The sequence below is a fragment of the Phocoena phocoena genome, chromosome 2 (genome assembly GCF_963924675.1).
Source record: "Phocoena phocoena chromosome 2, mPhoPho1.1, whole genome shotgun sequence".
Classification (NCBI taxonomy): domain Eukaryota; kingdom Metazoa; phylum Chordata; class Mammalia; order Artiodactyla; family Phocoenidae; genus Phocoena; species Phocoena phocoena.
The window spans coordinates 77,130,649-77,158,139 of NC_089220.1; the positions used below are offsets into that span (position 1 = coordinate 77,130,649).

The following is a 27,491-nucleotide window of genomic DNA, read 5'->3' on the forward strand; positions in this document are numbered from 1 at the left end:
ATGGTAAGAACTAGTTATTGACTGTTGCTCAGGCAAGGGCACCCATCCTAGACTTACGGGGTCAACAAAGGCTTCTCAGTCGACCTAATATCTAGACTCGTTCCTTGAAGGAGAAGTAAAGATTACATAAAGGAAGAGAGACAAGAGGAGAAAGCTGTTTTACATGGAGGAAACAGCTGACACATATGATTGGGGGTAAAGAGAGTTGTCGTGTTTGAGGAAGTGAAGGGAATTCAATGTGGTTGGATCACTGAGTGCTTGGGGTTGGGGGGTGAGAGACGGGGCAGGAAAGGTAAGCAGGGCTCACCAAATCCTGAAGGCCTTTATGCCTAGTTAAGGAATTTGGGATTTCTCTTAAGGTAATGGGCAGACAGAGAATTTTAAAACGGTAAAGTGTAGTGATTAGATTTGCATTTTGGAAAGAACATTATGACAGTTGAGTGAAAAAAAAAATGATAGGGGAGGTAGGCACAGAAGGAATCAAAGCAGTTAGTCTGAGGTAGTAACACAGAAGATAAAGGATAGTCATCGAATAAAGTATCTAAGGGGGGTGGAGAGGGGTGTTTAGACTTCAGATATACAGGCCATAGAATTAAAATACTTGATGATAAATGTATATAAATAGATGTGGGTCATCAGTGAAAGGGTCAACATTACTCTGAAGTCTCTAGCCAAGGTCTTGCCTGGGAGACCTTCGGGAGACCATCATCCCTCAGTTAAAGACTTAGAGACAATTTTACCAACAATAGAAACTCAAGACAGCTTTGTACTTGCTCATCATGAGTGAAACTGTGGAAATCTGGGTACATGTCAAAGATTCTGCATTCTACAGGAAATCCTCTCCAAAATGCTGTAACCTGTGCTGTACTGAGGCAGTCATAAATCTCTGATGAGACTTTCCCAAGAAAAAACAACCAGCCTAACAGGTACCCACCCCCCACATCCCCAGGCCCTTTCAGCCTCTCCATATTTCCCAGTGGATTATGGGCTCAATGTCCTTTGCCCTGTTCAGGCAGCATTAATGATGATCTATTTTCTGGTGGAGGTTCGTTAACCCAAAGGAAGCAGAGTTAGGGCTGCTAAGTAAGAGGAATAAGAGGATTGACTCCAGGAAACTGGAAAACTAAGGTTTTCTAGTTCAAAACTGGAGGAATGAATTGAACTGTATACTTTTGGGCTATGGAGTGTCCCAACCCCCACCAAGGACATAATTCAGGTACTCACCCCTTCGCCGCCATGTTCACCTGTGTTGGCAAGCATTTCCTGTAGGGCTCTGACAGAGAGGGACTGTTCCAGTACAAAATTGCAGACGCAGAGATCTGGAGGAACATACTGTGGAAATAAAACCAGAATGAGGATACCTACTCATATCAGTTGGGGATCAGTCACACAATAACACCTCAAGGGCAAAGAGCCTATGAATCAAAGTAACACTTGGATCGATGGATGGATGGATGAGTACAAAAGGTAGCTTTTTTTTTTTTTTATTCACGTTAAAATGGGTTTCAAGCTGGATTCTAAAGGATGAGGAGAAGAAAAGCCCTAAGTCTCAAGGGAACAGCGACCAAAATGTCAGGATCAGCTTGAGTAATGGCTGGGGGCACACATGGGAGAAGAATACACATCCAGCCTTGCTGAAGGAGCGAAGGCTGATCGACACTGATGTCTGGGTGGGACCAAAGGAAGAAGGTCACTGGGATCTCATCCACAATAATTTGTACAAGGACAAGACCAGAATAGTGACCAAACACTCGGCAATAGTGACCAAAACAGGGAACCCAATTACTTGTTAAGAAAATCTGGATGCCACAGTGTAAAAAGAGAGGATTAAGAGCTACATAAATTTAATTCTGAACAAAGAAATTGATGACCCCTACAACAATCATTCTAATTTATTTTATGCTCAGGTAATAAATACCACGATATTTTCAAACATTTCTCAATAACAGACAGCCTTCTCTGCAGATGGACTAGTAATAGCTAATGCTCATTGAGTACTTTTCTGTGCCAGGTATTGTTTTAAGTGCTTTGCTTATATTGGCTCATTTAATCTTCACAATCACTCCATGTATACATACTGTTTATCTCTCAGTTTACAGCCGAGGAAACTAAGGCACAGAGAAGTTAGGTCACCTGCCCAAGGTCATGGCTTACACTTGGGTGAGTTGGATTCAAATCTAGACACTCTGTCTCCAAATCCATACACTTAACTCTGTTCCTGCTGCTGATGAAAACATTACAGATATTTTTCACAACTAGACCATTTTCTTTAATAAAGTTATTTATTTATTCATTCATTCATTCATTTTTCGCTGCATTGGGTCTTTGTTACTCTGTGCAGGTTTTCTCTAGTTGCGGCGAGCGGGGGCCACTCTGTTGCTGTGCGTGGGCTTCTCATTGCGGTGGCTTCTCTTGTTGCGGAGCATGGGCTCTAGGTGCACGGGCTTCAGTAGTTGTGGCACGTGGGCTCAGTAGGTGTGGCGCACAGGCTTAGTTGCTCCGCGGCATGTGGGATCTTCCCGGACCAGGGCTCGAACCCGTGTCCCTTGCATTGGCAGGCGGATTCTCAACCACTGCGCCACCAGGGAAGCCCTAGACTATTTTTAATCAGCAAAGATTTAAGTTTTATATTTCTGCAAAACACAGTGCTTGGTATTGAAAAAGATATAAAAACATGCAAAACAAAATCAATGCTCTTCAGGAGTTTACAATCCGGTTCCACGATACATCATTTTCTTTGGGAACACAGCTTATATTCACCTTGCACACCAAGCCTGTGTTTCCTCTGTTGTATTGGCTGAACATTGACACCATCAGAGTAACAGGAATAAGGAATGAGGGCCGGAAGTCACCCACAGCTATGTCTAACACTCCGAGACAGGTAACACTGTTTCTATGGAGCTCCAACTTAAAAGCTAAAAGCAAGCCTGCTATTAAAGCACATATAACCCCTCTGATTTTCAACATTTTCATTTTTTAAATAAAGATTATGAAATTGGTGATCTTTAATTTCCCTTTAATTTCCAAGTGTTTGTATTTGTACCTTCTTCCTCCTCTTCCCCAACCTCAATGCCCTCAAAAATAAACTGATGTCCCAACTGTTAGACCTGCCCACTCTTTCCCTTTAGTAAAGTTCTGAGACCCCCTTAAGCCAAGAGTGGCTCATCCTATCCTGAAGGCTACTGGCCCATGGGTGACTTACATTTTGCCACTTAAATACTTTTCTACTTAGGATCTCTACAGTCAGAAATCCTAAAAACCCAGACTCCCTAGAATTCTGGTGTTACAGGAAATTGCCCAGTTCTCTTTATGAACATGATGTAACCAAGGAGAAACTGTATGTAACACGAGGAGACAACAGCCTTTATTTTACGTTTCTTGCTTCATTGTCAACGTCTGTTCCTGCTGCAGCTAATTAACTCATTTGTATGAGACTTGAACAAGCAGACGGCTGGTGATGCAGGGCAAGCCTTCACATCAGGAAGTGTTTTTAGAGTACATATCCCATCATTATAAGTACCAGGCAATAATATGATAAAGCATTTCCCTAAAGACCATATGCCACAAATATATATAGTCCGACTCAGTCTCCCAAAAGACGATGCCACCTCAGAAGATTTTACAGAGGTTTTTTTCCTACCACATCGTGGTCTATCTTGATCTCATGTCACCAGAATAGGAAGCAAAAAGAGCTAGGGTTTGAGTGTGTCCACTTCCTCCTTCACTTCACTAGAGCATGCGATTTGGAGATTTCTCTATTCAGGAATGTCTACGGGTATGGCTGGTACTTTAAAGGGTGCGTTTTGGCTAATCAACTGAATGACCCCAACATTCACGCTCACTTTTACAAGAACCCTATTTAGTCCAGTCTCTTTAAGACAGAAACCTTCACAGCTCCAAGTGCTAGAGATCCTGTCCTTATACGAGATTGTGTGATCCTGTCAGCTCTCTTTCCTCCTGTTCTGGTTTGCTTGGACAGGGATAGGAGTTCTCCCCCGGCAATACCATCCCCCATCCTGATAGAGGACCACGGATACCAGACACGAGGCATGCTCCAATTACATTTTTCTTTTCCCTCCAGAAATTAAAAGCCCCAAGGTGGTTGTGATTTAATTCCTGGTACAAATGGGTACATTGACAGAGGGAGAGTGCGCATGGGGAGTGGGGGGAAGCATCTCATACGGGAACACTGTACCTGCCACTGGTTTACATAGTTTCCTTACAGTTTAGTTTTTCTTCCTCTAGAGTGTGGTCCTGCCTGGACTCTCCATGCTCGGGGATAAGGTCACACCACTCCAAGAGCAGGCAGAACAACATGTGGGCAGTGGCAGGGCAGGGAACAGGGCAACAGGAATATCCGGAGGAAAACAAAATGCAGCTAGCAACTTGTGACATGGGAGTGCAGAGCACAGAGCCATCTGACCTGCTCCACCAGCTGCCATCCTTAATTACACTCCACCCCGGCCTGAGCTCCCACCTCCACATTTGCCAAGATGAGCCAAGGCCACTGGTCCATCAAAGCTAATTTGTTTGCAGCATGAGAATTCCCCCAGGAGGCCGGCTCACTGTGTCTGTGCTCTGGAGCCTGTGCGTCGGTCACTGCCTGCCAGGCGTGGGGCATGTGTTTGATGATTCTCAGCACGGAGAGAAGGGCTCTGTTGACATCTGTTCTGAAATAGCTCCTCATCACTCTCCCCAGCCCTGTCCTCAGCCTACAGAAGCACCATGTTTCCAAATGTCCTACAGAAAACCTTGAGATGCCAGGGCTCTGCATAAGCCAGGAGCTAGGTATTCATTTAACCCCACTGTGTAGAAAACAGTGAAAGGGAAGGCCTATGGACCCTCCATGTTCCGTAAGTCTATGTAACATATACCTCGCTGCACTCAAAGTATTTTTCTGGAGCTTACTAAGTCCAAGAAGGTGGGAATTTAACACTCCTGTTATTGGATTCATTTAGCATTTTTCTACCTAGCACCCCACAATGTACACTCACCAGGGTACTAGTTTGTACAAGGCAATCCTTCAGGGGAACGAAGAGAAGAAATAGTTAACAGAAACAGGGATGTTCTCCCTCTATTATGCTGTTAACCACAGTCGCTGTGGCTTACATAGTTCTTCACGCAACGCAGTCTGTTTCCCTAGATTGTGGGTATCTTGCAAAATCTGTGTCTGACTCTACTTTTGCTATCCTTAGTAGACAGACCAGCAAGTGCTCAACTCAAGCCTTCTTGAGCTGACTCTCTGTGTCCTAGACTATCCGAGAGTATGTGACTGATGGTAGCGGTGGTTGCAGCACTAAGCATGCACTTGCCTGTTGAGCCCCTTCCCCAAGCCTCCTGCTTAAGATTCAAGGGACCCTTCTTCTCTCATCGTCATGGGTCTCCTCCCACTTCTCTGTTAGCCCATCTGGCTCTCATATGGCCGCTCCTCAATAATATACGCTGTAAGTGCGGCAATGGCTTTGAATGAAAAGCAGTATAGGTTATATTGGTTAAGAGCGAACCCTCTAGCACAGGATTGCCTGAGGTCCTATCTCTGTTCAACCGCTTATTAGCTGAATGACATTAGGCAGATAACTTAGTCTCTTTGCCTCAGTTTCCTCACCTGTAAAGTAGAGATCTAATAGTACCCACTTCTCAGAATAAACTAATTTTTTATATTTAAAGAACTTACGATATGGTCTGGCACATAGTAAGTACTCAATAAATGTCAAATGTCGTCCACACAGGGCAGTGAAATCCACATATCAATAACTCACTTAAATGTTTATGTATATATCTACTATTTCTGAAGTTCTTATTTTGTGTAAGGATAAGGCAAAATCCCTGCTCTTCAAGGTTGTGCGGTCTCGTGGAGAATTGGGGCAGCAAACGGAAAATTTCCAAAGTATGATTCAAAAGGCCCATAGGTGGGTAAGGAAGCGTGAGGAAGCACCCAGAGTTGAACAGGGCTGCAGTGGAGAGAGGGGGAGGGGGAGGGGAACAAGCAAAGGGAGGTGAGAGGTGAGGCTGAGAAAGAAGTAGGTGCTAGACTGAGGGTCTCGAGTCACCCTGCCAAGGATTTCGGACTCTGTCTTCAGTGCAATAGCCTACATTCAAGGAAGCGACCCAATCAAGTGCGCATCTTTGAAAGATCACTGCAGGTCCAGTGTGAAGCGGGCTAGACCAAGGCAGAGAAACTAGTTAGGAAGTTGTTGCAATAAACTGGTTACAAGGGGACAATGGCATGAATTAAAATAATGGTAGTTGAAATGGAGATAAAGCAGCGAATTTGAAAAATCTTCAGAAGTTCAGAGAGAGAAGATCTGGTGACTAATTGAACGCAGGAGAAGAGTGGAAGACAAGCAGTGTTTCTATCGGATGGAAAAAGAATTCAGGAAGAACAAGCCACACCAGGGGTCAAAAGTACCACAGAGACAGTAATTGCACTCGGCAGATTGTCCCTGTATCTCCATTTGGGCAACAGAATGATGATGGGAGAGCAAAGTCTCTGTGATGATGTAGTGGTATCCCTGCAGGTATCAGCGGAGGGAGGCTCACCTGGGAGAAGGGGAGGAACCTGAGAGAAAGACACATGTTCTCCACAAAAGGAGAATTCCTGGAGACCCAGCAACCAAAGTCAGCCCAAGTAACCTTACTTCCCTTTCCCATGTCCATTAGGCAGTCAGCCAGTATTTAGAGAACCTAACAGTATGCATGCAGTATTGTACTAGCTGCTGTGGGGAACAAAAGAGAAAAGACATGGTTTCTATCCTTTAAGGAATTCTTAAGCTATTTGAAGAGACAGATCTACCATAGATGAGACTTTATGAAACAATAAAAAAGTTTACATTCAATGCTAAATTGGAGAGTATGAGTTATATGTCTTACAGGACCAAGAGGCCTCTCAGCCATGTTGGGATGGGGAAAGGCCAGCCCAGGCTGGAGCGTGGCCTAAAGAGGGTTTACGTGGGCAAGTAGCTCCTGGCACAGAGCCAGAACTCAAATTTTTGTTTAATGAATGAACAAGATGGGAGAGTTATCCTTCCATTTCCTTGTGTGGATTCTTCCCTTCTGTTTAAAATTCCATTCGTTGAAGCAGCATTTTTAAGTTATAGGCCTTCCAGAACCTCTGTCCTTACTTCCCCCTTTGCTTTTTCACCTAATTCACCATCCCCCCAACTCACCTCCATGGGCACTATGTCTGCTGGCAAGAGGCAGAGCTGGACTCTGTCCCCAGTGGTCTGGCTTCTACACGCCTTGTCTGTTCCATTTCACCACAGTGCCTCACACAGGACTGAAAACCATCTCCCTATGATGGCTCAATGCAGTCCTACTCAAAGACTATGGATGAGAAGACTTCCCAAGCCCTCGGGGGCAGAAAATTATCCTCTCCTCCAGAAAATGTTCCAGGTCGATCTGGCCCCACTAGGTACAGTGTGGCATTGGATAAGACCAACTTTCTATGGGTGAGCATCACGATGGCTAGAGATGGGACATGTAGCTTGTATTTCAGGAGCTTTAAGCACTTCACAGACATGATCTCATCCACCTACAGCAGACATGAGCTCATTTGTGGACTGCCTCTCTGTTACTGATAATACATAATTATTTGTATTGTTTATACTTCAAAGGCAGAGCCGATCGTTAACCAAACTAACACCTACATCTCATCCCAAGCAGGTTTTAATTATTTATGCAGTTAAGCGCCTTTTAAATCTACCTTTGTCACCTCTGCTAAGTTTTTGATAGATTATAATGAAGAAAGTTATATAGTGAATATTTAAACCTGAAGCTGTTGCCCAGTCTCTGTATTTCTACAAAAATTGTTGGTGGCTTTACAACTATTTTAGAGGTGGGTCAACTGAGATACAAAGGAATTAGGTAAAACTTATATGGGCAAGTGGAGAAATAAGAATAGAATTCACATATACATTTAAAATGTATCTATTTACCTATCTATATAATTGTAGCAGGTACTGTACTAAATCCTTTATAAATATTACTTCATTTAACTCTTACATCAACTCTTTTAGCAAAAAGATTATAGACAGACAGTTTATAAATGAGAAAACTGAGACCCAGAGAGGTTGAAACACTTCCCCTCAACCACATGCTGAGAATAGCATTTAAATCGGGAATTCCAAGCTCAACAGTTTCTGATACTGTGTCAATATTCCTGAAGAGAAGGTTCTCATCCTTATACGAACATTGTGTCGTGGAACTCTAATTCTACTAGGCTACCTCCTCCCAATTCTTTTTTTTTTTTTTTTTTTTTTTTGTCACACCGAGCGGCATGTGGGGATCTTAGTTTCCCAACCAGGAATCGAACCCGTGCCCCCTGCAGTGGAAGCACGGAGTCTTAACCACTGGACCGCCAGGGAAGTCTCCTCCCAAAGCTCATACTTTAATAATTTAAGGACTTCATATGAGGTTCTTGACTATCTCAGGAAGAGTTCTCTACTCTGGAATGGCTACTGCAAAGATTACGGGCTGCAGTTGGGACTCAAGAGCTTTCTAAAATTGAGATTCCTGGCAAGCACGCTCATTTCCATCTTCATGCAGTTCTGAAATCTGAAACCAACTTACCACGTAAGCTCTCTCTTCCAAAAAGCAATTCAACTCTGGGCGTGATGGGACAAGTTTCCACCAAGGACATACATGTGGAGATTTTAAACGTGTGTACGTCCAGATTTTAAACATGTCGAGGGAAGAGACTTTGCCTATCTGTGTTAAAAGCTATCACGAAACAAGTTTAAAACGTATAAAACCTCGCTTAAGTTTTTTAAAAATATATTTTGCTATGGAAAAGGATCTTTCAGAAAGGTCTTTCTGAAAATATATACAGAAACTATTCGAAACATTTGAGTTCCAATTTTTGCCTGAACTTTGCTAACAAAAACCATTATACGTAAACAGAAAGGCACACAGAATTTAAACTTATAGCTGGAAAGCATTCCTTCTGGGCAGAGAGGAGGAAGATTCTATTATCTTTTAAAGGAATGAAGTGAAGAAGGTGCCTTCTGATGCCCGAGGAATCAACCACAGGAAGGCAATGCTCTCAGTATCCCCCAGTCTCTTGGCGGTTCTTCATTCTAGGGAACAGTGAGCATCCCTGGGAGGACTGACAGCTGTGGAAAATCACTACCACAGCACAAGGAGACTTACGAAGCAAAATCACTCATGGTCGTGAGCAGAACAACTGCAGCATCTGACGCCATGCTGGCCTGAGGTTTTACTCCAGGGAAGAGGGAGTATTCAGAAGGAAAGGGATGGAATGACTTGATTATGCATAAGGGAGAGGAAGATTACCAAGTTACAGAAAGCTGTTGATATTTTAAAAAAATAAAATAATAAGCTTCTACTAGGGAGTTAAATATTTACTTGAGCAGAACACTTGCTGAAACACTCCCTACGCGAGCGAGGAGCCACTGCCACCTAGAAGCAGGAAAGCCAAATTGCAGGACCAATATCCTTTGACAAAAGTCCTGCCAAGAAATACCAGCCCCAAGTGATAAAGAACTAAAAAACCCACAATCACTGTTTCTTTGCCTTATCCCTCAAATGCCCAGATATTGGCTGTTTAATTCACACTGATCCACGGATCCATTACGGTCTAGCCTCTCATAGGGAGAATGTTTATTAATTCAAGTAAGAGCCACACTTGTAACATCAACTATCCTTTTGATGATGCTCAGAGATTTCTCACAAGAGGTAACACAAATAGCTTGTTTTGGAAGTGTGAATGCAGTTGGCCCAAGAATCTCCTGGGCAAGGCTGCCAGCATTTCAGATTCCTGGCACCCTTCTCCAGGTGGTACTTTAAAAGAATCTCCCAGGTGATTCTGAAGCAGGATGTCTCTGACCCCAATTTGAAAGATACTGTAGAGTAACTGGACCAAACAAGTAAAGTCAGGTCCCTGGACAGTAACTGATTCTTACTCTAGATCTTTAATTAAAAGAGTTCAATTCATCAATATATAAGAATTTCTTTCAAATGAATAACCCAATAATTTGAAATCCACACAATTGTTGTTTTTATGATCTTGCCTGCTATGGCCCCAACCAAAATTAATGCTGAGGTACCCTGGACGCCTCTATTCTGCAAGCATCAGTTGTTTCTGGTACATAGGAAAAATGTCACCAAGAGCCTGGCAAAAATCAGTGCTGTGAAGCTTGTGTTCTTTAAAATAAGGAAGAAGGGGTGGCCAAAGAATCAGAGTCAAAACGCTGGGCAGCTGGCTTGTAAAGCTGCCTGCTGGGAAAATGCATCACTCACAGGCTGGATGGTTGATTTGGGTCTTGATTGAGCCAAGTTTTGCCTCCCTGCCTGGCATGGTCGGCATGTAGAATAACAAAGGTGTCAAAAGGTAGAAATGTGGAACACTTGCACCTGGAAAAAACAAGCTGTGTGGAGGAGCAGCAAACAATACCCACTGTTTATAGACGGAGATAGCAGAAACAATGACTCTTTGTACGGCCCTAAAAAAAATACGGTCATAAATGAAACTCTAGCTTAATGAGTAGCACAGGTAATACAAAACGCTCTGTGGTAAGGAATGGGACCCTAATTTGCTAGCTTTCAATGGGATCTACCGTGAGAAACTGAAGTTGTTATTCCAAAGAGCTTACATATTGGGGAAAAAAAGCAGAGCTCAGGAAAGAGGAAAGGCAGCATGTCAGTAAGGAGATGAAACCAGCATGTGTGTTCCATGTGCCATGAATAAATTAGGGGTACCAGCCTCAGCAGGAGGAACAACACAGGGTACAGGATGGTGGAGTCGGAATGAGGTGTGATAGGCAGAAATATCAAGAGATGAGATCAAAGCTGAGGGGGGCGGACTGGCAGGAAAGCCTAGTCTCAACCCAATGTTTGTGTTTTAGTCTCCAGCTTGGTTTCCTTTAGTTTTGGTGGGAGGAACACTGACCAGCAGTGTATATATTCCTTGGCAATTCCACTTGCCCTCTCCTCCCTTTTGCGAAATGATGTGTTTGTCAGAGAATTTAGAAACCATGGCAAAGCTTTTCTCCATGGCAAGGCACTTCTCCATTTTCTCCAGCAGTGGTATCCAGCAGCTTCAGGAGGGGACAATGTGTGTCTCTTGGCCTCTCATCACATACAGGAAGGGGAAGATTGAGGAAAGCCTTCTGAGGCGCCCACAAGAGAAGAGACAATGCCAAGCTCAACTAAAGGCTGATGGAACAGAGACACTGTGTACGCAATGGCAGCTCTGTCCCCTTAGGTGCAATGCTCACCACTATTATTATCGGGAAGGACCTCCTGTGTACTGAGTCCTGCTTGATTACAGTAACAGCTCCATGAGGCTCTGGATCTGAAGTGGATAAAGCTCGAGGTGCCAAAGGGCAAGGACGACAGCTTGGCTCCCAAATGGTTTGAATTTTTTTTCCAATGCCTCCTTCCCACTCTCAGATTGAATCCAAATTCCAACGTGCAAATGCAGTTTTTACTTTTTGTCCCCTCCATGGAATTTTTGTTTTGGAAAAAATAAACATGTCACTATAAACTAAGTTCTGGATTCAAATTTCTTCTTTTGGCAGGAGTATATGGATAGACGTTCATAAAAGTTTCAGTTTTAAAAAGCCTTTGTGGAAATAAATAACTGTTACAAATACTTTTCTCCAGTATGGAAGGAGTCCTCCTATATCCTACCCCCTTCAACTGCCCCATAGTGTCTGAGCTAAACTACTACCACTAGATATTTACATGTGCAAGGATTAGTATCACATGCCCCCATTTACAAGGGGACATGGAATATTCAACACAGATATTTTAAAACATGTATACTAGAGAGGGATTTAGCACTGCCAGTCAGAAGTAGCTGCATGAGTTAAAAATGTTCACTTAATAATAAGCACTGCTTCAGTGGAGTGGGCTATATCTACTTCAGTAGTGCCATCCTTACCAGGAAGGATTCCAAGTATGAAGGATGAACAAACGTCAAAATGCTCATTCAACTGTGGAGACGTGTTGGGTTCCATTCTCTCCAAACCGTCTCCCACTGAAGTCACTGATACCTTTCACTCAGGTCGTGAGCCAGCTTTGATAAACACAAGGAAACCAGCAGGAGACTCAGTGTCTTCCTATTTGAACCCAACCCATCACTCAGCATCTGGTGCAGGTGACTAGGAAATACCATGTCAAATACTGCCTCTGCCCAACCATCCAAGTTCACGCGACAGAACCTTCACTTCAGTTCCCTTCCTTATCCGCGCTAGACAACTAAGCCAAGTTAGTGAGGTTTCCCATCAACAATGAGGACAGAGAATAGGTGTTGCAGGGCAGATTACTCAGGAGGGAAGGGGAAAGGGAAAACCTCATCAGGAGTTACCTCCAATACACAATGGTTGTGACAACTTGGTGCCATGAGAGAGGATGAACACACTGATAGAAGCTGAAAGAGCAAAGCCACACCTCAGAAAGGAAAGTCCTTGCTCATGGTGACCCAAGAGAAGTTTGTCAGACCTTATGAAGATAAATGTCTCAAATTAGGACTTCCCTGGTGGGGCAGTGGTTAAGAAACTGTCTGCCAATACAGGAGACACAGGTTCGGTCCCTGGTCTGGGAAGATCCTACATGCTGTGGAGCAACTAAGCCCGTGCACCACAACTACTGAGCCCGTGCTCTAGAGCCCACAAGCCACAACTACTGAGCCCACGTGCCAGAACTACTGAAGCCTGTGTGCCTAGAGCCCGTGCTCCACAACAAGAGAAGGCACTGCAACGAGAAGCCCACGCGCCGCAACGAAGAGTAGCCCTGGCTCGCCGCAACTAGAGAAAGCCTGTGCGCAGCAACAAAGATCCAACGCAGCCAAAAATTAATTAATTAATTTTTGAAAGTGTCTCAAATTAGTCAGTCGCTCTCCAGCGGCATTTGTCCGTATGTTCTAGTGAATAAGATGAAGATGAGCGCCATGTCTGGCTTTCTAGTAAACGTGTACATTTTGGCAAAGAAGCAAGTTCATTCATTACTACAGCAATTCGAAACTTTTCATGGCAGGCTGTAGGTAAGGGTGAACATAATAGTAATGAAGCCAAGGTCGGTGGTAGCTTTGCCTCGTTTTGTGATGACATCTAGCTACTTTGTCGTTACTTAGTCAAACAAGGAAACAGATGTATCAGGCCGATGACTGCAAATTCAGACCTTCCACAATTTCTGAAAGTGAGGTCTGTGGACCTCACCTGCATAAGAACCAGACAGGAGTTTGTTTGAAAAAAAAATAAAAGCAGATTTCTGGCCCTACGCAAGACAAGGCTGGGGATTGAAGGATATGCTCATTCCAGTTTGAGAACCTCAGCCTTTCTGGGTGAGCTCAGTGCCATAGCTCACGGGTGCTGGCTAGGATCACCATCTTCATGGATAAAGCATTCATGACACAATTTACCTGGGAAATCAGGGAGTGAGCGAAACCACAGTGCTCATTTTTCAAACTGAAAGGTGATCAGAGGAGGTTCTGGAAACTTCCGCATGAACATCAAAAAGTTCTCATCTTTCTTGGCTGTATTTTTCACAAAAAAGGTAATTCCCTTTAGCTGTTTACTAAGAGGTTTTGCTGAATGACAGTAGTAAGCCTTCTTGTGTTCACTCAGTCTCAGAGCTTGCATTAAATTCTAAAAACTCTCATCTTTAGGTAAAAGAAGAATTGCTTGAACCTAGATGCTACAGCTTACCAGGGTAATGATTCAGATTTCAAGTCTCAAGTGACTGCCCTTGGGATGGAGGAGGTGGGATGGAAATCAATTATTCCGCCCTCAGTGAGGCAGTACTGTACCTGAACCGCCCCAAAGAGATGATAATCTATTCTATTTTGAAGTAGAAATACGTTGGGATGTATAGCGAAGTGCTAAAGTAGCGCTTAAGGCAAAAGTCTTCGATGAAAGCACTCTAATGAGAAATAGATCATTAGGGTCAAGGGTTTTAAAATCCTGTCAACCACTCAATAGCTCAAAAAGAACTGTCAGACAGAGGCTTACAAACAGCTTTCCTGTACCAGTCTTTCTCATCTAAAGGCTTTGCATAAAGCTCAGCTGAGTTTAAGTGGAATGGAAGAAAAATGATTGGAAAACATACTGACAGAGAAAGCAGCTAATCCTGGAATGACTGTTTTAAAAACAATTTGTAATCACTCCCTGAAATAACTTGGATGAAGAAACACAAATTAATTCTCCATAGCATTTTGAATTATTTAATAAAATCAACTATTTGCTACACAACAGGAATTTAAGAGCAAACAAGATATTGTTTCCAAATGACTCGTAAAATGTTTCAGTTCATGTAGTTTGTTCAGGTCGCTATTTAAAAACTACTCAATGGACTACTGAAAAGTAGAGAAATAAAGTTGTCAACTTAACTGTCTGTAAATCTTAACTTCTAAAACAATTTTAAACATTTCCTTTACAAAACTCTCCTCATGTAGTGGCTGGCAAATCAGATTCTAGACGTTATTTTGTGTAACATTTTAAAGCACGTTGGAGGGAGAGCAAAACCAGATCTCTTGAATCACTATTCTGTTCTTTGTAAACAATACTTTCGTCTGTGAATTATGAATACGCACATCATTTCAAAAGATCACATAAGAGGTCATCAGCATGGCTTAGGTTTTATCCCCAGGTTTTAAAACACCCACAAGGAATGAAAACGATGGATGTAACATGCCTTGGGTTTTTGACTCAAATTCTAAAACGAACGCAATGCATCGTTTTAATTCCATGTAAAAGTAACAACTGGAAGAGAGATATTCCCCCAATCGCAGGAAGAAAAGGCAAGTCTTTGTGGTCTAATTAGTAAGTTCAAGAGTTGGTGGAGGAAGAAAAAATACTGCTAATCAAGACCAAAATAGCAGCTATTAGGTCTGAAGAGCAAAGTACTAAGTGCTGCAGAGGAGCCCGGGTATGAATAACACCTACTCATAATTCACCTGGGGCCATTTGCCTGCTGTGAACAAGTAAATGACAAGTGAGCAGCAGAGCAATGGTGCCACTTTACACACTGAATAAATTCTTTGTGAAGATTCCCACCACTAAAGGTACAGACTGTCTTTCAAGAAAAAGAGGGGGCGGTATTGCCTCAAGCAGATAAGTTATCAACACAGTATTAATAACTCAAATAGTAAGAAGGACAATATAGACGAGAGGAGATCTCAGGGTTAACACTTTTTTCCTTCTCTTTAACTAGGTCCTCGGGTCCAGCAACTGACAAATGCATTAATAAACTTGACATGCGTTGCTCTCGACTTCTATGCTATTCCTTTGGATATCTGTTTCCCTACTCATCTCTTAACCGTTAGAAACAGCAGAGCATGAGCCTCAATGTGGATGCAGAAATGGAAAGAAGACTTCTGGAAAGAAAACCATTTAGCTGCCGAATGGGAAGAACTGGACCGCGGAGAGCCACGATTTTCAGAATCTGAGCATCCCTAGGATTAGACTCCAACCCTTCGACTTGATGAATTCACATATGGACCAGTAGGAAATGAGCCCTTTATTCTGCCTACACAAAACAACAATAGTCCCTGACCCAGTGTGAACAATCTTCCCTTGGGGCCCTCTCGATTCCAGAGGCTTATTCTCTCATTCTTCAGGTAACTTGGGCTTAGGAGGTTGGGTCTGTGTCCTTCTCCTTCCCGGGACTGTTTCTAGATCATTGCTCTTCCACAAGTTAATTCCTCCTCCTTTAAGCCTCCTGAGCCTGGAGACATCACCCTTTGCTGCCTCCCTTTTTGCTATTTGTTTATTTCTGTGACCTTCCCATCTTCACTGAAATCTCTGGCCCTTTTCCGTTCCCACTCTTGGTGATTAGAACACTCACATTGCTATTTCTTGAATTGTGTGCTCCCCCCAAATAGATGCTGAAGTCTTGACCCCCAGCAACTGTTAATATGACCTGATTTGGAAATAGGGTCTTTACGGATGTAACCAAGTTAAGATGAAGTCATTAGGGTGGGGCTTAATCCAACAGGACTGATGTCCTTACAAGAAGGGGAAAACGCCATGTGAAGACAGACGCACAGAAATGGGCCATATAAAGATGGAGTCAGAGATTGGGGGTATGCTGTCACAACCCAAGGAACACCTGGGGCTGCCAGAAACTAGAATGGGCAAGGAGGATCCTCCCACAGAGGCTTCGGAGGGAGCATAGCTCTGTTCACACCTTGATTTCAGACTTCTAGCCTCCAGAACTGTAAGAGAATAAACTTCTGTTGTCTGAAGCCACCTAGTTTATGCTAATTTGTTACAGTAGCCCTAGGAAACTAATGGGCTATATGAATAATCTATCCCATATTACAGCTTCATCAGTGATCTTCTATACTGTAGTTCAGCAGCCCTCTTTCAGGGTCATACACCTGGGGTCTAGTTTCAGCCAAACTGCTACTCGGAAACCTCTGATGGACGCACCCCACTATTTAACCATGCAGTCACCTTTCAGCGGGCTTCCTTACTCAATTACTCTCATCACTATTTACACCCCTCAATCCTTTTCACTCACACAGTCTCCTCCTATCTTTAGTTCTTTCCTCATTCAGCTTAATTTCCAAGATTCCACGGTCCAGTCTCCTAAACTCTCTTGTCATTTTGACACTTACCCCACTCACCCGGCAACGCTTTGACCCTGGCAGAATTTAACTATCCACCTTCTCCATGCCTGCGCTGGGCCTGCGGAGAGCTGCTGCACGAGATGACAGAATTCTGAAAACTGGTAGCGCTGAGCAGTCATGGTTACCAACCTCAGCGGGCCCTCCCTGCTGTGCCCTCACACTGCTCAGCAATCGCACTAGTCTCTAGGCGGCTCACTCACCAAAACTTTCTGCACAAAACCTACAGGTCTCCTCCCGGCCTTGCCTTCTTCCTCTCCAGTGGAGTAGGAGGTCTTCCTTGCTTGAAGGCCAATTCCTCATCTCTGTCCTTAACACCAGCCCTTTCCACTGTATCAGCAATTTGCACACTAAAGCATCCCTTCCCTCTTCTGCATCTCTTCTCTTTCTCCACTTGTACCTTTCCATCAGCATGGGAACATGCTTAAGACTTAAGCACACTTAAGCCTTTTCTATTACAAAAATCCTTCCATCCTCTGACCCTCTCCAGCCATCACTCTCTCTTTCAGAGATTTCTGCACTGGCTGTCTTTATTTTGTCTTTATTTTCTGCCTGAGCTCCACCTCGGCTAAACTGGCTCTGCCCTTGTCACCCCACCGAGCAAGCTCTCACCAAGACTGCCATCGGCCTCCGTGTCACTACATCTAATGGACACATTCCAAACTCACATTACTTTGCCTCCAAGTGACATCCTACCCTATTGACCATACTCCTTTCTTGACACTCTTCCTGTGATTTCTGCGGCTTCTATGACATTGTCCATGCCTATTTTCCCTCTGATCTCTTAGGTTTCTCCTCCTCCTTCTCTGTGCTGTGTTTCTCTTCCTCAACTCATCTTTAAATATCTACATTTTCCAAGCACTCTTCTCTTCCCTTCTTAATCCATATTTATTTCCCCTCTCAAAGCCTGATTTGCTATCCTTAAGCCAATATCTCCTAAATATTATCTCCATTCCAACCTCTCTGATCCATACATCCAGATGCCTATCAAAGTTTCCTCTTGGATGCTTTCCAGGCCTTTTGAATTCAATATGCCCCAAATCCAGTTCATAAGCACTATCTGTCCTAACACTTTCCTGCTCCCATATGCCCTATTTCACTAAACAACATGTCATCCATAGGCGCTAACTCTAGTTACACTTGACTCCTCCCACTTTGATCCCTTCACCACCCTATACGTTCCATTAACCACACCTGAAGTCAATTTAATCCCTGTCTATTCACGTCCTTTTTACATATGAAGGACCTATACAGTTTCCACAAGTTCATGTTTTCGCCTGACAATCAGCCCGTTTGTGTTCAACTCCCATCTTTGCTACTTCAAAACCTGTGCCCTCGCCTCTTCTCTTTTGCATATGCCAAAGCTGCTCTCAGTTAATTCCCTCACCAACAGCGCCATATGTTAGTCCCCCCCTCCCTGCCTTTTCTTTTATGGCTTCAGTCTCTCCTCTACGGCCTCCTTTTTCTCTGCCTAAAACATGCCTGTTGGAAACTCCTTCTTTATAACCCAGATTGTGCTCCAACACCATTTTCTCTTCTTTTAACTCTCAGCTGCTTCATAGAGCAGTGAACACTCACTGAAGAAGTCCTGGTTCAGGTAACAGTGGAGAAGCTTACAGCAGAATAATCTTCCTGACAATAACAACTATAAATTTTGGAAACACATTAAAATGGAGAGCAATCTAAAGCCGGAGGGCAAAATATGACTCTTGAAAGAAGGGAAGCCAAGTAGGTGATATGCACATTTAATTAAAATTTCCCCTGAGGCCACTCCCTTGTTTATGGATTTTATAGGGGATTGATGGCAAGAAAAAAAGCTGCTGTGGAGTCAGAGGGCTGAGTTTGGGGTTGTTGGAATGTCAGGAAATTGAAGAGGAGAATGTGGAAAAAGGAGGGAACCACTGTATATGAAAACCCCAAATCGGCAATAAAAATGCCCCTCAAATTCTGGCCCACTCATCAACTGTACAGGGTAGCACTCCAAGCATCCAATGGAAAGGAACAGCTGGAATGCTTAAAAGGAAGGAAGGTTTCAGTAGCTACCTGGTTTTGGAGTGTCAGAATTTGGTGTTCAAGCCTAACTCTCCAGACAGGGTTAGGAAACACTTCAGGATTTTCCTTAAAACCCAGATGGGCTACATCCCAAGACTAACGACTATATCCTAAAACTAAATGCAAAACTAAAAGAGACCAAGGCTCCAGAAGATCAAGGAGCTCCACCAGTAATTTAATTGCCTGCTACAACAAAATACAATACTCTTTAGGGAAAGAAAAGTGAAGACAAAATAACTACAAAACATCAGCTACAATCTTCAGTATAAAATAAAAATTACTAGACATGCAAAGAAATAGGAAAATGTGACTCATAATCAAAGGAAAAACCAGTCATAAGGAGCAGATCCACAGACAACCCATATACTGGCATTAGTAGGCAGGATTTAAAATAACTATTATAAATGTTAATGAATTTATCAGAAAAAAATAAGAACAATGGGAGATGAGAATATGTAAACCTTAGAAATAAACTACTGAAAATTTTGTAATTAAAAAAATACAATATCTGAAATAAATTCACTGGAGGGAGTTAACGGCACTTTTAAATTAAAGAATCAAGAAACAAAAATAAGTCAATAGGAATTATTCAAACTGAAGCACAGAGAGAAATATAGTTGAAAAAAATGAACCGAGTTTTAGTGGCCTATGGAATAACATAAAATGGTTTCATGTATACGTAATTGGAGTCCCAGAAGGAGAGAATAAGTGTGGCAAAATAAATATTTTAAGAAGTAACAGGGGACCTTCAAGATGGTGGAGGAGTAAGACATGGAGATCACCTTATACCCACAAATACATCAAAAATACAACTACATGTGGAACAACTCCTACAGAACACCTACTGAACGTAGGCAGAAGACCTCAGACTTCCCAAAAGGCAAGAAAATCGCCACGTACCTGGGTTGGGCAAAAGAAAAAGGAAAAAACAGAGACAAAATAATACGGACAGGACCTGCACCTCTGGGAGGGAGCTGTGAAGGAGGAAAAGTTTCCAAACACTAGGAAGCCCCTTCACTGGTGGAGACAGGGGTTGGGCGGGGCAGAAGTTTGGAGCCATGGAGGAGAGCGCAGCAATATGGGTGCAGAGAGCAAAGCGGAGAGATTCCCGCACAGAGGATTGGTGCCGACCAGCACTCACCAGCCTGAGAGGCTTGTCTGCTCACCGGCAAGGGCGGGTGGGGGCTGGGAGCTGAGGCTTGGACTTCAGATGTCAGATCCCAGGGAGAGGACTGGGGTTGGCTGCGTGAACACTGCCTGAAGGGGCTAGTGCGCCACAGCTAGCCGGGAGGGAGTCCGGGAAAAAGTCTGGACCTGCCTGAGAGGCAAGAGACCATTGTATCAAGGTGAGCGAGGAGAGGGGATTCCTTCCCTGTCTGCACACAGAAGGCAGAGCACTGACTAAATGAGCTCCAGAGACAGGTGAGAGCTGTGGCTATCAGCGAGGACACCAGAGACGGGCAAGAAATGCTAAGGCTGCTGCTGCAGCCACCAGGAATCCTGTGTGCAAGCACAGGTCACTATCCACACCGCCGCACCTGGGAGCCTGTGCAGCCCGCCACTGCCAGGGTCCCATGACGCAGGGACAACTTCCCCGGGAGAACACACAGGGCGCCTCAGGCTGCTGCAACCTCCTGCTGGCCTCTACTGCGAGGCAGGCTCGCCTCACATTCCAATTATCACTACCGTGCCCCTCCCTCCACCGAGCCTGAATGAGGCAGAGCCCCCTAATCAGCTGCTGCTTTAACCCCCTCCTGTCTGGGCAGGGAACAGATGCCTGAGGGCAACCCACATGCAGATATGGCACCAAAACCCAAACCCAAACCAAACCCCAGGAGCTGTGCGAAAAAAGAAGAGAAAGGGAAATCTCTCCGTGCAGCCTCAGGAGCAGTGAATTAAATCCCCACAATCAACTTGATTTACACTGCATCTATGGAATACCTGAATAGACAACGAATTGTCCCAAAATTGAGCCGGTGGACATTGGGATCAACTGCAGACTGTAGGTTTGCTGTCTGAGACTAACTTGTTTCTGAGGCAGAACACTCTTTGACATAAATCACAGCAAGACCCTTTTTGACTCACCTCCTAGAGAAATGGAAATAAAAACAAAAATAAACAAACGGGACCTAATGAAACTTCAAAGCTTTTGCACAGCAAAGGAAACCATAAACAAGATGAAAAGACAGCCTTTAGAATGGGAGAAAATATTTGCAAATGAAGCAACTGACAAAGGATTAATCTCCAAAATCTACAACCAGCTCATGCAGCTCAATATCAAAAAAACAAACAACCCAATCCAAAAATGGGCAGAAGACCTAAATAGACATTTCTCCAGAGAAGATATACATATGGCCAAAAAAGACATGAAAGGATGCTCAACATCACTAATCATTAGAGAAATGCAAATCAAAACTACAATGAGGTATCACCTCACATCAGTCAGAATGTCCGTTATCAAAAAATCTACAAACAATAAAGGTTGGCAAGGGTGTGGAGGAAAGTTAACCCTCTTGCACTGTAGGTGGGAATGTAAATTGATACAGCCACTATGGAGAACATATGGAGGTTCCTTAAAAAACTAAAAAAAGAACTACCATACAACCCAGCAATCCCACTACTGGGCATATACCCTGAGAAAACCATAATTCAAAATGAGTCATGTATCACAATGTCCATTGCAGCTCTATTTACAATAGCCAGGACATGGAAGCAACCTAAGTGTCCATCGACAGATGAATGGATAAAGAAGATGTGGCACATATATACAATGGAATATTACTCAGCCATAAAAAGGAATGAAATTGAGTTATCTGTAGTGAGGTGGATGGACCTAGAGTCTGTCATACAGAGTGAAGTAAGTCAGAAAGAGAAAAACAAATACTGTATGCTAACACATATATGTGGAATCTAAAAAAAAGAAATAAAGAACGTTTTGATGAACCTAGGGGCAGGACAGGAATAGAGAAAATGCAGATGTAGAGAATGGACTTGAGGACATGGGGAGGGGGAAGTGCACTGGGACGAAGTGAGAGAGTAGCATTGACATATATACACTACCAAATGTAAAACAGCTAGTGGGAAGCAGCCACATAGCACAGGGAGATCAGCTCGGTGCTTTGTGACCACCTAGAGGGGTGGGATAGGGATGGTGGGAGGGAGACGCAAGAGGGAGGGGATATGGGGATATATGTATACTTATAGCTGATTCACTTTGTTATACAGCAAAAACTAACACAACATTGTAAAGCAATTATACTCCAATAAAGATGTTAAATAAAAAGGAAAAAAAAGAGAAGTAACGGGGACTTCCCTGGTGGTGCAGTGGTTACAAATCTGCCTGCCAACGCAGGGGACACGGGTTCGAGCCCTGGTCCAGGAAGATCCCACATGCCGCGGAGCAACTAAGCCCATGAGCCACAACTACTGAGCCTGCACTCCAGAGCCCACGAGCCACAACTACTGGCCCATGTGCCTAGAGCCCACGCTCCACAACAAGAGAAGCCACCACAATGAGAAGCAAGGAAGAGTAGCCCCTGTTCACTGCAACTAGAGAAAGCCCATGCGAAGCAACGAAGACCCAACGCAGCCAAAAGAAAAAAAGAAAAAGGTAACAGCTGTCAATTTTCCAAACTTGATAAAAAAAGACAAACCCAACCAAGAGATCCATAAAGCTCAGCAACATCTAGGCAGGATAAATAGAAAGAAAACCACCGTCAAATACATCATTCAAACTGCTGAAAATCAAAGATAAAGAAAAAATTCTTAAAACCTTCCAAAGAGAAAGACTTATTTCATATAGAGAAATGATAGCTCATTTTTCATTAAAAAAAAAATAAAAACAGGCCAAAGATAACACAACACCATCTTTAAAGTGCTGAAGGAAAAAAGTCAAACCAGGATTTTATAACCAGAGAAAATATCCTTCAAAAAACAGAGACAAAATAAAGATATTCTCAGTGAAAAAAAAAAGCTGGGTGAGTTTGTCTCTGGCAGATCTTCACTATGAAAAATGCTGAAGGATATTCTTCAGGCTGGAGGAAAATGTACCAGATGGAAATCTGGATCTAAAGGAAAACCTGAAGAGCACTAAAAATGTTACATACCTGGATATCATTTTTATAAAAACCATCTTTTTTCTTTTCTTAATTTCTTTAAAAGACAATCGACTCTTTGCAACAAAAATAATAAAGTATTGCACACTATATAACTTGTAGAAATAAAACACATGTCAATAGCGCACAAAGGATAAGGATAGTGATGTAATAGTAACTCACAGAAGACTGTGATAAGTTAAGGATTCATATTGTAATCCCCAAAGGAACTAGTGAAAAACAATACCAAGAAGTAGAGCTATAAAGCCAATAGAAGAGATAAAATGGGACATTTAAAAAAATATTTGATTTATTCTAAAGCAGGCAGAAAAGGAGAAACTGGGACAAAAACTAGAGTATATGTACACACACAGAACGAATAGCAAGATATTAGACTAAAACCCAATAGTATCAACTATTACAATAAATGTAAATGGACTGAACACTCCAATAAAACAGTAGAGATTATAGAATGGGGGGGAATCAACACTTAACTCTATGCTGTTTATAAGGGACATATTTTAAAAATAAAGATATAAACAAGTTGAAAACAAAAAGATAGAAAAAGATATACCAAACAGTAAGCATTAGAAAGCTTATGGCTAGATTAGTATCAGTCAATGTATATTATAAGACCAAGGATAAACGATTACATTTGATAATGAGAAAAGGACCGATTCATCAGAAAACAAACAAAAATTCTAAACGTGCACACCTAAAACAGAGTTTTAAAATACATATAACAAAACTTACAGAACTAACGAAAGACACAGGCAAATCTTCAGTTTTTAACATCTCTCAGTAATTGACAGAATAAGTAGATACAATTTAGTAAGAATATTCATCTTGACATTCATAAAACACTACATTAAACAACTACAGAATGCAGCTTTTTTAAGTACATATGGAACATTCTTCAAGATATACCATATGCTGGGCTGAAAAATAAGTCCCAATAAATTGCAAAGGATTGAAATCATACAGAGTATGTTCTCTGACCATATTAAAATTAAATTAGAAGTCAGTAACATAAAAATCTACATCCCACTAATTCATCTTACTTTTTAAAACCATTCGCTTATTGCTTAATCCTTTTTATCTAACTTACTCTCTCTGATTCTCCTTTATATGTCACTTTTAAGGTCACAAATGTCCTGCTGATCCTCAAATCCAGGCCTTTTAATTAATTAATTCAGTACATGGGTAACTTAACTGAATAAAGCAACAGTTCCTGAGGACCTAATGTGTGTCTGACCCTCTGCTGGGGATAATAAATGCTATTGCTTAAATGGCACTTTGGATGTGTCAGGCCCTATGTAAGTACTTTACAATTATAAACCCTTGTTATTAAATCTTCATGATAATCCTATGAGATGGGAACATTTTTAAAGATGAAGAAACTGGGGCAAAGAGAGAGAAGTCATCTGAACCATGGTCATAAAGCTATTAGGCAGTGAAGCCAAAATTACCAGCCCAGAAATTCTAGCTCCACGGCTGTGTTTCTTAACTGCTATACTATACAGGCATACTTTTTTTTTTTTTATGTTTCACTTTATTGTGATTTGCAGATATTGCTTTATTTTCAAATTGAAGGTCAGTGGCCACCCTATGTTGAGCAAATCTATCGGCACCATTTTTCCAACAACATTTGCTCACTTTGCATCTCTATGTCACACTTTGGTAATTCTCACAATATTTCAAACTTTTTCGTTATTATACTTGTAATGGTGAGCTGTGATCAGTGATCTCTGAGTTACTACTACGACTGGCTGAAGGCTTAGATAACGGTTAGCATTTTTTTTAAGCAATATTTTTAAATTAAGTTATGTACATTGTTACTTTTGGACACAACGCTATTGCACCCTTAATACACTACATTATAGTGTAAACATAACTTTTAAACGCACTGGGAAACCAAAAAAATTCGTGTGACTCACTTTATTGTGCTATTTGCTTTATTGAAGTGGTCTGGACCCAAACCTGCAATATCTCTAAGGTATGCCTATATAGTCTTTGACTTTAGTGATCACAGAATGGTGGAGGGCAGGAGAAAAGACAAGTAAACCATCCTACTGCAATGCAATGGATGTTCTGATCACCCCTCCACTACCCCATTTACAGTGTTTCTGTGCCTTATATCTCAATACTGAGGCACTTAGTAATCTGCCTTATCACCCCTTTATAAACTTACTTTCTAGGAAAAAATATGATAATCTTTATATTGTAAAAAATTAGCTATAAAAATTTTAATATTGCTTCATGTGTTGAGAGCATCTGCATTTTAACAGATTCTGTTTGATTTAGGCAAAATACATATTTCTAACTTTGGAATGTCAGGCATTCAGAGGACACATGAAGGAAGGTTGTGGGAGGCGTGTGGAGATCCGCCCAGGTATTCTTAAAATCTAACCACTTGAAGAAATATGGCTTCTTTGTAATTAAATAAGTTAGGGTCATACTACTCTTTATTGATGAGCATTATAGAAATTAGACAGTGATTCGAGTTTGTAATGAATCATCTTCAGGAAGTCATTTAACTTTGTCTCAATTGTTCTATCTTTCTTTTTCTGTAAATGAGAATAATATTTGCTCCATAGGGTTGTAAAGATTAAATGAAAGAAAGTATGTAAGCACCGAGGCATATGATGCTTGATAACTGTTAAAAAACCAAAAAGATGTGTTAAGTCTCTTTATATTAATGTGTAAGTCTCTCTATATTGTAAGACAAGGGAATTTTTTGAAGTAAGTTTTATAATAGTTTGGCCTTGCATAAGATCTCAAGTCCACAGGGAATACTACACACTAAAGTAACAATCAGAAGTTCAAAAAAGGGTATACAATGTCAGGCTGAGCCTCTGTCTGTAAATTTGCATAGGCCTAGTTTTTTAGGAGTAAACAGTAAATCTTTCTGAGCTGAAGATAATAAAAGCAACAGAAAATAAGGGTTTTTTAGCCAAGAATTCTATCCTAGTTCATGTCATTGACATAATGATGTTTGCACAATCGCAAATGTTTAATTCTGGGTCTTGAGAACCTATACAAGTTTTCAGAAACCATAGCAGACTATTTTTCAGTTTTCAAAAGACGAGGTGAAAACAGTAGGAATAAAATTTACCCTGAAAATGTTCAGTTTGAAAATTAGATATGAAACTGGATTTTTCACTTTGAATAAACCATGATCAGTAAGACACAATGTTCCCTGACAGAGGTAGAACTTTTTTCTGAGACACTACAGCCCAAAGGCTTTAGATGTGACACTGCCTTTTGAAGGGTACTAGGGTAAGTTGTTTCACTTCATCAATCGCAGTTTCATCATCATTAAAATCAGTGAAACAAACAAACCTCAGTCTGTTGCAACTGATTTTAAACAAAAAGTTCCCATATTTTTCCTCATTTTTGATGATCTACAATACAATTAAGGAAGGTGGAAGTCAGGATTTGGAAAGGTGTTGGGCTGCAGTAGTTAAGTAATGGTCATCAGTGAAGACTCCTATGGGATAAGGCTTATGAAATTTTCTCTTTCTGCATGAGAATCTGACCTTCAGTTAATTGTCCAGTTTTGTTCTTGGGACAACTTGATAAAACTGATATGTTAATTATGTTACTAGGGAACATTACTTAGGGTGAAAATGATCCCTGATTGGTAGCCTGTCTCTGGACTGGAAAGACCACTCATGGAAAGTCCTATATTTGTGATTTCCCCAAGTATGATGCCCCTTGTAGTGGTGGTGGTCCTTCATGGGCATCTCAAAAGCTATGTCTATGGAGTTACAAGATACACTGGCTCCTGGGGTCCATGAGGCTTTTAAGCCATGGTGACTCCACACCTGCCTGATGTGGACCTTGTCTCTTTGAACTTGAGCTGTCATTTGGGGTGGGGATTCAGAAGGCAGCCCCTGGATGGCTGCAAGGATTCCCGCAGGAGTGCCTGACACTTCCCAGCAGGCAAGCTGTGGTTCCTGTCCTACTGAGCAGACTGGGGTCTATCAGCATCTTATGAGTCTGGATGTGAAGTTGAACCAAAGACAACCCGCTTGTGGACACTGCAGATACATCACAGATGAGATATAATAAGAACCAGAGGAAAAGTAGTAAATTCCTGATTCCTGGGAACACATTTTCCACTTAAAAATGACAGTCAATAAACATTTGCTGCTACTGATAAAATAGAGAAGCAACACTTCCCCTCGATGTTTCCTGGTCTCTGGTTTTAACCCTGAGTCTTCCCTACAAAACAAAATACCTTTTAACTCCCCAAGCTGTGCTCATTAGAATGGAAAGCTGAACAAGGGTGCTTTCATGGACTAATATCTGCAGTTTAAGGGGCCTTCAGAGAAGGGTGGGCCATGACAAACAGGAATCAAAGTCACAAGAACTCTCCCAAGTGCTCAACAGTCTCCAGGTCTATAGCAGGTGTTCACATTCTTATACTTTCGCTTCTTATTCTTCTACCCTCTCACTCCTTGCTTCAATATGACCTGTTTTTCCCAGGGCTCATATACTGAGAATCTCTTTTAAGTACCTTATCTCAACTGTTCTTTCTCTGAGGTCTTTCTTCTCCCTAGAGTTCATCTCAGTTTTCTCTCTCTGAGCCTCAACTAGCTTGAAATACCCTTGACTGGGAATGCCCAAGGTCACCATTTGGCTCTAGCCAGCTGATAAGAGTGACATTTGAGGTCTGTGCCTCATGCCCAGTGCCAGCCTTGGGAATACACACGCCTTCTCACTTCACTGCATGGCTTATATTAGTTTCCAAA

At 42.1% G+C, this 27,491-nt stretch overlaps 1 protein-coding gene across 1 annotated transcript in view; it reads right to left on the reverse strand.

Annotated features, from left to right (window-relative positions):
• The window catches only part of RYR3 (ryanodine receptor 3), a 374,244-nt gene that overhangs the window by 335,387 nt on the left and 11,366 nt on the right, over positions 1-27,491 (reverse strand). Inside the window, exon 3 of the mRNA XM_065871700.1 lies at positions 1,225-1,332. Coding sequence (XP_065727772.1) covers positions 1,225-1,332 — 108 coding nt within the window. The remainder of the gene's footprint in view (positions 1-1,224; positions 1,333-27,491) is intronic.